Source organism: Sparus aurata, chromosome 13 (assembly GCF_900880675.1).
Source record: "Sparus aurata chromosome 13, fSpaAur1.1, whole genome shotgun sequence".
NCBI lineage: Eukaryota > Metazoa > Chordata > Actinopteri > Spariformes > Sparidae > Sparus > Sparus aurata.
Genome location: NC_044199.1, coordinates 8,787,176 through 8,799,931, shown reverse-complemented (window position 1 = coordinate 8,799,931; position 12,756 = coordinate 8,787,176). Strand labels below are relative to the sequence as shown.

At 39.4% G+C, this 12,756-nt stretch overlaps 1 protein-coding gene across 5 annotated transcripts in view; it reads right to left on the bottom strand.

The window, feature by feature from the left end:
• The window catches only part of mink1 (misshapen-like kinase 1), a 36,254-nt gene extending 23,579 nt beyond the window's left edge, over positions 1-12,675 (bottom strand). For 4 of the 5 annotated variants that reach the window (XM_030437105.1, XM_030437106.1, XM_030437108.1 and 1 more), the window contains exons 1-8: positions 11,289-12,674; positions 5,923-5,988; positions 5,346-5,528; positions 5,146-5,256; positions 4,984-5,074; positions 4,756-4,886; positions 4,609-4,663; positions 1,583-1,661 (exon numbers count right to left, since the gene is read on the bottom strand). In XM_030437105.1, the coding sequence (XP_030292965.1) occupies positions 1,583-1,661; positions 4,609-4,663; positions 4,756-4,886; positions 4,984-5,074; positions 5,146-5,256; positions 5,346-5,528; positions 5,923-5,988; positions 11,289-11,345 (773 nt within the window). In that variant the 5' untranslated portion in view covers positions 11,346-12,674. Of the gene's footprint in view, positions 1-1,582; positions 1,662-4,608; positions 4,664-4,755; positions 4,887-4,983; positions 5,075-5,145; positions 5,257-5,345; positions 5,529-5,922; positions 5,989-11,288 lie in introns of all 5 variants that reach the window. The other variant, XM_030437107.1, reaches the window with a different exon arrangement.
• Between the last annotated feature and the right edge of the window lie 81 nt (positions 12,676-12,756).

The following is a 12,756-nucleotide window of genomic DNA, read 5'->3' as shown; positions in this document are numbered from 1 at the left end:
AGAATATGACAAATTAGTTTAAAATGTCAACAGCTTCTTGTCTTTCTCACAATCATATGTGTCTCCATACTGGAACAAAGCACACGACCTCTCATACTAAGTGAGGGACAGCAGACTCAGATGTCTTTGCTAATCGATGGACAAATACAACCAAAGTAACCCGTCACACTCACACATTTTGCATTGGTTCTTGTTGACGTAGCTTTCTTTACATTCAGCGCTGCTCTCATTAAGCATCTTTTTTTTTTATATCCACATAGCCTGGTTGTTGTTGCTCTGCAGTAACCCGTTTTCTCAAACATCAAGTAAACAGAGCAACCAAGTCACTACACTGCTTGTAAGTGTGCTCTCCAGCCATGACCTGATTTTTTCCACTTTTGTATACAGCATGTTTTTGATAGATTTAGCTAACTGATTATTGCAGAAAATGTTTTATTTTAATACAAAGAATCATTTTGTTCAAATGTTCGTCTGATGCATCACATGCAAATGTTTCCATTTGATGTGATAGGGATAAACACTGGATCAGAACTTATCTACTACAGTATGTAATGAACTTCACAGTACCAGACAGTGAAAATTATACATTCATCATTGAATTAAAGTCTTACTTATCACATTTAGCCATATCTGTTTGTAGTCAAAACTGAATATTTTTATTTTAAGAAAAAGTCACATTTGTACTTGTTGTGGGCCAATGGACGATACTGGCATTATTACAAAGCACGCCATATCACGTTGACATCACATGTATATGACTTGAATTTCATATCGGGAGGTGGAGGGGAAAGTGAGAATTGACTGCAGTTCAAGGCTGTGCTTCAACATTTGTAAGCGTGACAACATTGGATATATTTATGGAGTTGTGTTTGTGTCGATGAAACCAGATAATTTTGACAAAAAGTTGATACATCTCCAGCAGTGTTTTTGGTAGCAAAACTGGGTGTTTTTGACAAGACCCTGGAAAAGCTCCTTTTTCTCTCGGCCACCTTGAGGGGCGTGTTGCAGACTGTGTTTTATTGACAGAGGCTGGCAGGCGGCCAGTCGAGAGCCTTTGCTACACTGTAGGAAATGAGTGACAAAATTAACAAGCTTGTGTTGCAGCTACATATCGTGGGCCTGTTTTTGTATTGAAGTGTACTAGGAGTACAAAGTGGTGTTAGCTGTGAACCTTATATGTTTGCTCATCTGTATGTTGCAACAAGCTAAGCTGCAGAGCAAGACGTGCGTTGATGGTTGAAGGTTTGTGGTCTGGCTTAATGCCACCGTCTGCTCCGACTATGACAGAAGGTGGACAATACTGTTGCATGCAAGATTTGATTGGCTGAATCAAAATAAGGTCTTGATGGGCATCGATGGATAGTTAATGGTAATCGCCTGAATTAATGCAGAATTAGGGAACGCCATCAGAAAACCAAAGTATTTGAAATAGAAATTACTCCCACTGGATGTGTATTTTGCAGAGCAGATATGTATGAACACATTTAATATCATGTGAAGGAAGCCCGTTATATGTCTATGTTATTATACATGTAAATAAGACTTTGGGCATAATGAGACAGCAGGTTGATTGATAACTCACCATTTTTTCGATTTAAGTTTGGGAGGGGGATTCCTGGGAATCAGGAAGAGGGCTCTCATCGGATGCATGTCACACAAGGCTACAGAGATAACGAGATAGTGAGAGCTGTTAGGTATTATTAAATCCACCTACCCATGCTTAGAGCTACAGCACTAAGAAGAAAAAACTGGAACATCAAAATAAATTATATGTTAGACAGAATACAATATATACCCACACATGGCAGTTTGTAATACTATCCACCATTATACATATTCTTTGTATCAAACATGCTGTTACCCAATATTTCCTGGTGCCCCAGGCTTATGTTGCATTGAATGTAAGAGCAAGGCCTGTGAGTCACTGTGTTCCCAGCGTAGGTAGCTAAACCTGACTGGTTAGCTTTACACTTTGACAGTGAATAGGCTTTTATAACGCAGTCTTTAGGCCATATGCAACGTGACTGAGAGAGCCAAAGACAAGAGGAAATTTCATTTCAGCATTTTAAAAAAAGCCACATTAAAACAGAGGGCTATTTTAAAATGTACACAGAGTTATATACTGTACTGCCGTTTCATTTAATGTTTCATTAAACGGTTAATTATTCAGTTTGTTTAGATTTTAGCAGTTCAATTGTACAGAGTCCAAAAGCTTTATCTTACTGTACTGACGGCTATTTGTTTTTGTTTTTGGAAAGGATTCATGGACCTTAGCTGAATAAACAGACAAGATTTGGACAGCAAGTGCTGGAACTGCAAATGAACGGAAAGCTCAAACGTGTTTGAAAAATGCTAATAATTCACATGTTACAAATGTTTAAGTCTATTTTTTGAGCTTGTTGTGCAAATGATATGTGGCTCGGTAGGAAATATGTGTCCTCATACTTTTAAGTCACATATTCAAAACAGTGTTGCACTAACACCTTTGGTTAAATAATGCCATTTTGAGAAAACTGATACAAAACAACTGGACAAATTAATCAAAAACACATCGTCAAATTTAAAATACATAAAACCTGCTGTGTGTGATATACAAACATTTTTTTCAAAAGTCAAGCAGAAATATACTATAATATCTGATAAGATGAGATTTCATGTGACCTGCTGACAAGCAAGCAATGTTGATGCATAACTGTAAGGCTAATTAATACATTATTGGAACTGGTACAATAACACATCTTAATTAAATTATGACAGATATCACTTTTACATTTTGTTCAGTCCTGTCTTTTTCTTTTCTATAGATAAACTGACACCTTCCCCAATTCCATCATGGAGGACACAAAGGAAGTTTCATATGTAGGAGGAATACAGACATTCTCAGGAATGATTTGACAGCAAATTTCAATTGCAGTTGTTTATTGAAAACTGACTAATGCTGTAACTATACACTCAATAAAAAACATCTACTGGTTGTTATCATTGTCATCATGGTGATAAAATTAATAAACACAAGAGAGGCAACAACTAAGTTTGCACCTAATAATGATTGTAAGCATTAAACTGATTAACTAATTTAAAAAAGTCAAAACATCTATGTACGGACTTTATGTAGTTAATGACAAATAATCAGCCAGTTATCTGACACGTGGTTTCTGGACATTGCCTATTTTATTGAACAGGAACTGTTTTCCATTGTTTTCTGTTGATAGTTGATCTATCGATTGGCAAATGGTACCAACATTACCAATGGGGGGAAAAGCACGTCCAAAAACAACAAACATTGTAACTTAGCAGAAACATACTTTAGTAATGAGACTGATAGCGTGAGTAACTAACACTGCATAATTCATAATGACACATCAATGACAGCTTGACAGTTGGCCTGTATGCCTTATGTCATTCACAGCAGCATCAACATGGTCAAAAAAAGAACATTAATATGTTGTGCCACTAGTAGAAATTTATTCTGACTCAGAAAACCAGACTCCACTTGACCTTTAAGCTTAAAGGTCCCCTCTGAGGAATATAAAAATACTCACTGCTTGGAACAATGATTTGTGTCTGTTATGTTTTTTCCCATTCCCTTAAGAATTCTTAAAAATACATTTACCCCTTTTCACTCAATGAGAAATCTATAATCTAGGCAAATAGATATATTTTTTTATTAAGTTTAACTACTACATAGAAGTGTCTCAGTGTATGTTACATGAGGGCAACAAGTTTCAGCATCACACTTGCATATTGGAACATGATTGGCTTCCAAACCAGTTTATCATATCTGTGGGCTGATGCCTTCAACTGACACTGAAGTTAACTTTCCTCCTTCAACAAAATAATGCAAAAACAGTCTTTAAGTCTTAATCCTTGCAAATATATCATTCTACACTGTAAAATATAAAAAAGCAAAGGTTTTGAAAGATTTAAGTGGAGGAGGAATATCAATCTGACTTTATCTTAGTTTCTGTTAAAAAAAGATCACCATGTCCCCAATTCAACAATTAGCTGCAGGCGTCTGTAAAATTCAGACAGCGTGACACATTTTGTAGCAATGCAGAGCTCATAAACGTCAGCTCCATATTGCAAGTGTTTTTCTACTACTACTTTTAACTCAAATACAATACTTAGTAAACCAATAGGTAAAGAGTGTAAGTCGAATCTTGCTGCAGGGAGGGTTATAACAGTCTTTTTATAACAACGGCCAGCTGGTCAAATGTAGCAGTATACCAAGCATGATAACTCACTGATGGTGAACCACTGTTTAAATGAATTTTCCTTACCGCAGCTGAGGTAATGTATTTTGCCTCTACTCTTAAGTGAGATTTTCTGTTTCTTAGTCAGGTTTGACACCAAATCCCAAGGCAGACAGACCAGAGAGAGATCTGTGCAATCAGCCTCCACACGATAACTGCCAGCTCACGACTACACTACCTTGATTACAGTGAGTCAGCTGTCCATCTGAAGGCACAGACAACAAGGCTGCATATGCAAGACAGGACTCATTCATGAGGTCTTTCAGAATGAATTTTGAAAGGATGAGGCATGATCTGTTGCTGAGTACAAAAAATGTATGGTATAACCAAGAACAAGTAAAACAGGCACACTTACGAGGAGCTCCCTCAGCCATCTCAATCGCTGTTATCCCCAAGGACCAGATATCACTCTGTAACACACACACAAGGAGCCAGGTCAGTCTGTCTTTCATATGGTCTCACAGCATAGTGCTCTCACACACAAACACAGTGCTGCTGTTACCCTGTAGTCATAGGTAGAGTCAGGGTTCTCATCACAGGCAATAACCTCAGGTGCCATCCAGTACGGTGTGCCGATGAAGGTGTTCCTACGCCCAACGGTTCTGTCCAACTGAGCACTCACCCCAAAATCAACTGAGAGTCGACAAAGGATCAGACAAAAGGAAAGGGTGTGAGACAGTGAGGGATAGCATGCATTTTGCAACGAAACAACACAAGACCTTCAACATACCAAGTTTGACCTCTGCATTCTCTGTTAGTAGCACGTTCTGGCCCTTGATGTCTCTGTGGATAACTTTATGGGCGTGGAGGTGAGAAAGGCCCTGCGAGACAAAAAATTGGTCAGTAAAAGGCAATCTTTTCATCAGATTCCGTTTGAGTGAAGATTTCTCACCCTTAGGATCTCTCTGCAGATGTAAGCAATCCAGTCCTCCTTTAGAGAGCTGCCCTTAGTGTTCTTCACAAGGTCGGTCACTGATCCCGCCCCACAGAACTCCATCACCAGCTATATGCAGACAAACGCAAACTTAGTGAGCACAATCAATCAGGCGTATTGGTTTAACATGATCAAACCAGGCATAAGAGTAGACAGACCCAAAGTTGGTCATCATGTCCTGGTGGACTCTTCTTGACAAAGGCACCGTAGTATGTGGCAATGTTGCGGTGGTGGCTGTATTTTTTTAGCATGTTGATTTCTGCTTTGATCTCCTCTTCTTCCTCCTCTGTAACATCCATCACCTTGATGGCCGCCAGCTGGCCTGTCTTCACGTGACGGCCCTGATTCAACAACAATTTGGATCATGGTTACAGTGGTCAGCAGTTTAAAATTAACCTGGGACCATTTCTGAAACTCTTTGAGTTTTGCCTGTTAAGTGTGGCTAATTGTTTTATCACCACATTTCACCCTTCATATATTACAATTTCTTTAACTGGAGTCTCTCATCTTTCTGACCCAGCCACCTGAAAAATGACTGACATAGCAGGGAGATAAATCTGTTGTAATCTGAGAAATTAATGCACAGAACATTTAACAAAAGAGCAGACGCTAGAGTGGGCTTTATAGCCACACTCCAGCCTGCTTAGTTTTACAGCAACACATCACCAAGTGAAAAAATATGTGTTTGATAAAAGTCCTACATCATCCAGATGTGACGCATACATCAGGTCTCACCTTGTACACCTGTCCATATGTCCCATTGCCGACAACCTCGACCAGCTCAAAGATTCCTGCTGGATCCTTTGATAGGGAGAGAGAGAGATAGAGAGAGAGGAGACAGAAGAGGGTCAAATACACAAGGACATTGATGATTTCCGTCTTGCTATGTCACATCAGCTCAACGTTTACATGAAACAAAACGCTGCATACAAAAACAGCATTTCATTTTGTCTTTTTTTTGCAGATTTGGGGGGTGAAATTAAAAAGACTACACTCAAAAGCACACCATATTTATTTTTGTTTTCAAGTGGGTGATGATGCTTTGTTCTTTTTTGAATCCTACACATCTACACTTCAATGCCAACCCTAAGTGGAGGTCGTATTTCATGTTGTTACACTCATGTTTCTTCAGTTAAGAGTGGTCCCTGACTACTAAAATCCAACTGGACTGCACCTGTTGCTGCAATCTGGCTTCCGTAATGTTAATTCAGCACTATGGCTAAATTAAAGTCTGAATCGAAAAAAACTGTTGAGGACACACACAAACAAAAAAAAACAGGCCAAGATAGTTTGAGTAATTTTTCTTTCATTTTCTTTCAAAATATTTGTATATTATTTTGATCTAATACAGTATTTAGTAAGACAAACTGTTGCATTTAGAATTATTCTGTGCAACAGATGTTAACATCATTACAGGATAGCCGCCCTAAATATCTATAGACTCCCTCAAGAACACTGTTACATAGATACAAAAAGATAAACATCAGCTTCAGTAGAATATAAATCATACATAAAAACAAGAAATAGCAACCGTTCCTAAGCAAATTTTTATCCAATACTACTATTCTGAATTTCCATACAAATCATCTGAACTCAATCCTCCTAGCCGCCCACCTACTCACAGACTTACCGCCCACCCTCAAGACAAGAAACAGACAAGCAGATACACTAAACGTTGATAGTACATCAGATATACAATGATGAATTCTGACAACATTGAAACAACATCTGGCCTTTTCCAGATTTGTTCATTTGACATTTCAATGCACTGAACACATATTACTTTAATAATGAGCAGGTTGCTTTGACATAATTATGCAACCCCCTCCCCCAAGAGACAGGGGAAAATGACAAGCAGTTCACTTTCATGCAATTTCAATATGGCTTTACGAAGATGTGTGGGTGGTGAGACTGCAGCTTTAGGTTTAGAATGTACAGCATGACCTATCCTGCTTTCATCTGTTTCCAATGATGGGTTTTCTGCTTTCAACAAGGAGGGGAAACATTCCTTTGAGCCAAGGAAAACGTATAGGAAAAAAGCACTTATATATTTGTGTTAAGTCCGGCAGTAAAAGTGGGAAATGGCCACACTTTTGCTCATATGATGAAATAAACACACTGGCAACATATTGAAGCATGTTATGTAGAAGGACACAAAAGAGGGGGGACCGTGACGTCAAGTAGGAGGCAGGAGAATGATGGTATGAAGAGAATAATGTAATGATAGTGTGGGTGGCGAGGCAGGGGCGGGAGCTTCACCCACGTCCAGCGCTGAGAGTGGGATGAGAGGAATGAAGTGAGAGAAGGGGAAGGGTACAGTTATGTTACAGGAGAAACACAGCATCAGCAGTCAAACCAATCATCAGCGATGATTGCAAAAAACGCAAAGAATCAGTAAAACGGCTGGAGGACAAATCCACAGGCAGCCTGCCTAAATTATCAAAGTGGCAGCTCTGACACTTCTTGTGGATATCATGCTGCTGTGTTAATGTGTTAACTCAATATATTAGAGAACATTGGGGAATAATGCTATGAACATTCAAAAAATGTCCAGCATGCCTGTCAGTTCAACGAGGTATGAACTCTAAAAGACACTGGCAATAGTCCACGGGGACGCTGACCACACATTTCCTGCAGGGGTGTCAACTTAGCTAACAGAGGAAGTCTTTTAAAAAAAGCCTACCCTATCTGTGGTTACACAGCTGCAACAATCGTCTAAATCAAAACTCAAACAAAGCATTCCCTGTATATCATCAGAGAATAATTTTCTGTGGACCTTTCTTTTATGCCTCCATAACAAGTATTTTACTAATATAACAATAAAACGTGGGCTTATGTTGGAGAAGAGGTCAAAAGTCGAATTCAACAAACTAACCCCAACAGTATGTCAGTTTTCCAGCAACCTCACATACATTTTACATTTTTAAATTTATCAAGACTGCCGTAGTTGAATTATGCTTCCTTTATGGGCCTTGTGTCAGCAAATGGCCTACATTTCACCCATCCAAACAGTTTGGGCCTACATGATAACATTCACAGTTCGTCAATGTGAAATAAAGCTAACGTGTTAGAAAGGTAGTTGTAGGTATTTAATATCCAATGTTTTACTTGTATTTACAGTGAAGCTGTAAATTCTAGTCAGAGCTTCTCTTAATATTACACCATAGTGCACCAGCAAGGATAGGCTGTTTCACTGCAATAAAACAAAATCACAAGACTCAATTTCTCATGAGGTTTATTTCCAGAGGGCTAGTGACCACTGAGGAGCATTCAAAATTCATCACACTCTCAAAGTTTCTATTTTAAACTAAAATAATCGCAGAAGTAACTTTCCTTTTGTTGCAAATTTACAACAACACTGTGAAATTCAGCAGACATTTTTATTGGACTATGACCTTTTCACTTGTGTTTTAGTCCTAGAGGGCTTATTAGGCCATCTGTAATCACTACAATCGTGTAGGTGGTTTGGTTTTATCCAATTCTACTGGCATAAGAACAAAGTGTCTGCACAAATTATTTGTTGCTGCCTGTCTTCTGTTGACTGGCGTTATGTAATGCTGGAGTCCTTCTGCACTCTTTAGCAAACTTGAGAAATGCTGTGATTGAGCCATTTAAAGGTTCCCTGAGGAGTTTTTGTACTCTTTTAGTGCTATGGAATTGTTTTACTCTGGTGGGTCTCCATTTTGTTTATCTCAGGTGCGCGCACAAAGACGCACATGCATACATGCACACGTAGGTGATATGGTGCACAGTCCTGCAAATGGTTTCACACTATTCCACTGATCAACAGGTGGCAGTAACAGCCAAGATTTGCACCAACAAAGATGGAGAAGAAGAAGGCTGCCCGCTCATGGACGTAAACACAGGATTTAAATTTATAAAATTACCATTGCAAATGTGAGGGAAATTAATTAGACACATTTATTAGTGCTCAATAGAGTACGATGCATTTTTTTGAGTAACACTTAAAATAAACATAAGTTTGTTTTTTTTACAAGAAAACTCCATAGAGCACCTTTAAATGGTCAGTTCACCCACATCACAAAGACAGTTTCACACTTATCTCTAGCAGTTGCTGGCCATGCATATTCTGGCATGGACTCTTTTGCCACCTCAATATTAAGAGGAGGTAAAAGGATTTCTTTAACTCAACAGTCTCAACAAATCAGGATTTGCCAGTGTAGCGATGAGGACAAGATCTCTAACTTGTTTCTCAAACACATACACATTCAATTGTGTTCAGTGGACTGTTCAGCCAAGCCGCCAATGACACTATAGAGTATCTAACCCTGTACCATTGCCTACCCTATGGGCATATTGTTAACCAATAGAAATTATATTCAAACATAATTCCAAGACAATGTACAATACAGCAGTACATAAACTGCAATGCCATTTGACAACAGTCACTAAAAAAATGCAGTCACTTGCGCCAAAATATCCACAACAAAACAGTGTTACAGTGAGATTCCAGACTGATAATCCAATTTCAAAATTCAATCAAGTGAATGTTCTTCCATTGAAGATAAACACACTCATACAATGTGGGCTATATTCACAACTTGCCACTTTATACAGATTTATTATAAAGAACTCGGATTTTAAAAATTGAGGGATTCTCAGGTGAGCTCTCCTCTGAGTCAAGGAAAGAGGCAACACCGACCCAACAAACTAGGATTTGGATAAACTACCCCTGATCTCCTGTTAAGCCTCACAAATCTGTTAAGGCTACACCAAAGTGCTGCCAGGTTTCGTGATATTTTCGAAGGGTACAGGGAATTTCACTTTTCCTCTGGTATATTTCTTGGAATAGCTTGTATTTTCAAATATGTTTTTAATTTCAACAGCACAATTTCTACCTGAGATTTCCTTATGTTAGTGATGTTGTCACAGTTATGAACTCGTATTCTTAGTTCTTACATTAGAGTTTTAATGGTGCCAGATGCATATTTTCAGAAATATTTTGGTCTCTTTAAATCTAGACAAGAGATTTATAAAGGCCCTCTAATATAAAAGTGAATACTATGGTTATGTTAAAAAGCTGTAGATAAGAAAAAAGGGACAGGGCTGTAATCCATGCAAAAAAAAAAAAACAGTGACTGAATGCATAAAACATGTCTTTATAATGCTAATATGGGTCTGTCTTAAGGGAACTGACTGCTGCAAAAAAAAATTTTTTTTTTGACACCTGCCTTTGAAATGTAGAGATACATCAAAAGGGAGTAAAAGATCTGTGGCCTTGATTCAGAAACTCTACCCTTTTACAGCAAATGGGAATAGTATGAGCATGTTTGTTTTTTTCCATCTGACTTCATTTCCTGTCAGGCAAAGCTGTTCTAATGTTAGAGGAAGGTGGTCAAAAGAGCCAGGTAGATTTCTTTAGACTCAGGCTTTCAAGGTTGACCACTGAAATCATAGGGGACAAAGTCCAGGACCTTTTTGTTCTAACCTTGACAAAGTTTGATTTGTTACATACAGCATCATGCAGCATGAGAATGCTGACAGTAATCCAAACCAAACTCAACTAAACCTGAAAGACCAGATCCAGTTTTCCAAAGGGATATTTACAGGATTTCTCATTCAAGTTGGGATCTGTCAGGTCCCCATATGAAAAAGCACTTCCAAAACAACAACCATTTAAACAAAGGAGACCGTGTTTGTGCATTGCTATCTCTAAAAAATAGAAAAAAACACAGCCGATTGAAACAAAAAAATGTTTAGCATGTTTGTGTACATAATAAAAAATAACGACATGGCAATCACAAAGTGTTAGCCTATAGCCCTGCATACAGGAGCAGCCATGATTTCATTCATTTATTGTGATATTAACACACGAATCACGAAAAGTTGGCAATACTGGACAATTTGGCTCTTTGTTAGATGGAGAAATGAGACAATTTCTTTGATGGGAATGTGTGCTAAGGCCAGGCCAAGGGATGTTTATCCCACCTCAACTTTGTTGCGTGGGTGTAATGTGGTCGTGCTTGTATCAGAGACAAACTAACACTCCGGTTCATATGACATAACATCTACTGCGTTTGTCTGCCATCATTTTACATGAATAGAGTGCAGCACACTTATCTTGTAATAACAATACTCACCCTGAGAGCTGCGAGGTCTATGTCATCCAGGCTTCGTGTGGGGGCGTTTTCAGACATAGCTGGCGAAACTTGGTACGTTAGCTAACAAGTTAGCCCGTGATTTGATAAGAAGTACTTGGGCTGAGTGGCTGCTAAAACGAGCCTGTGCGGGCTTATCTATAGAGTAAAAATATAGCAAGCGGGCAGTCCTGTATGATGAAACTGTTGCGGAACAACACGGTAGCACTTAGATTAGCAAACACATCGCAGATAGAGCTGCCACAGACGCACCCAGCTGACTAGCTCACGTCAACTCCGGCCGAGAGCTATGTTATCCGCAGTTGTTTTACAGAAATGCCGGCAGCAATACGTGAGCATAACACATTCAACTTAAAAACAAAAGATTTCAGCAGACAGTTAACGTCACCGTTAGCCGGTCATCGGTGCTGTTCTAACAGCTGGCAGGTTTTCAATGCGCTGCACCTCCACTGTTGTTGAACACCTTGCTGCGTTCATTTTGACAAGACGCCGCGGCTCTGCTGCTGAACACCATCCCAGCTAATCTTATGTTGATAAAAAAGATGCGTGTCGCGGGAAAAAAAAAAACTACCACATACGTCTGGTGTGCCACCGGAAAAAATCCTTGTTGGACTGATGTGGTGTAAAATATCATTTACAGCACAGCAAACGCAGCGGTTGTTTTTGAGGAGAACGCAATGTCTGATGTGATGGCGTCCGGGTCCGTCCGCACCGCACCAGAACCAACCGTCAGGCTCTCATTACTCGCCTCTAATTAAGTCCTACCTGAATATTACTGTGGGGTAAGTGAGGAAAATGAAAATTATGTCCTCGTTTGAAATATATTTCTTCGTGACCTCAGTTGTCAAACTTGTTAACACGACTTAAATATTCCTAAATTTTTGGCTCGAGAGCGCTGTAATCCGAATTCCGAGTCAGGTGCGCGTGATCGGTCCAACGGTAACTGGCTAGCTAACGCAGCTAAGCTAGCGGACTAAATTGTCTTTTCAAGAATAAACTTTCCGTCTTCATCCATTTTCTGTTGACAGTCGCGCCTAGCACCGCCAACCTTCCGGGGAAAACACAGGCAGACAGGCAGGGACTATGTTCTCTCCAGCCACCGTAATACTTGTAAACTGTGGCCCTCGACTATTTAAAGATAAACGTTGTTTTCGTTCCCCAGCGTCCAGATTTGTATGAACTTGTAGTTGTAGTTCCAACCCGACAGATAAGGTGCAATTTCAAACTGCAGCTGACAGCCAAACTTGTTATTTCGCCATGTTTTGCTTCCCAAGTCCTCCCTCCCACTCCCAGCCTTGTTGTAGTCTTGCGGGGTTGGTACTGACGATTGGCTGCACGAAACACTCCTCAAGTGGTTTCGCCTCTTGGAGGGCTACGGTGCTTCATATGGGACAAATTACCTGAAAAATGTACAGTGGACTCAACCTACGCAACTGCCTGTCTGCTCTGA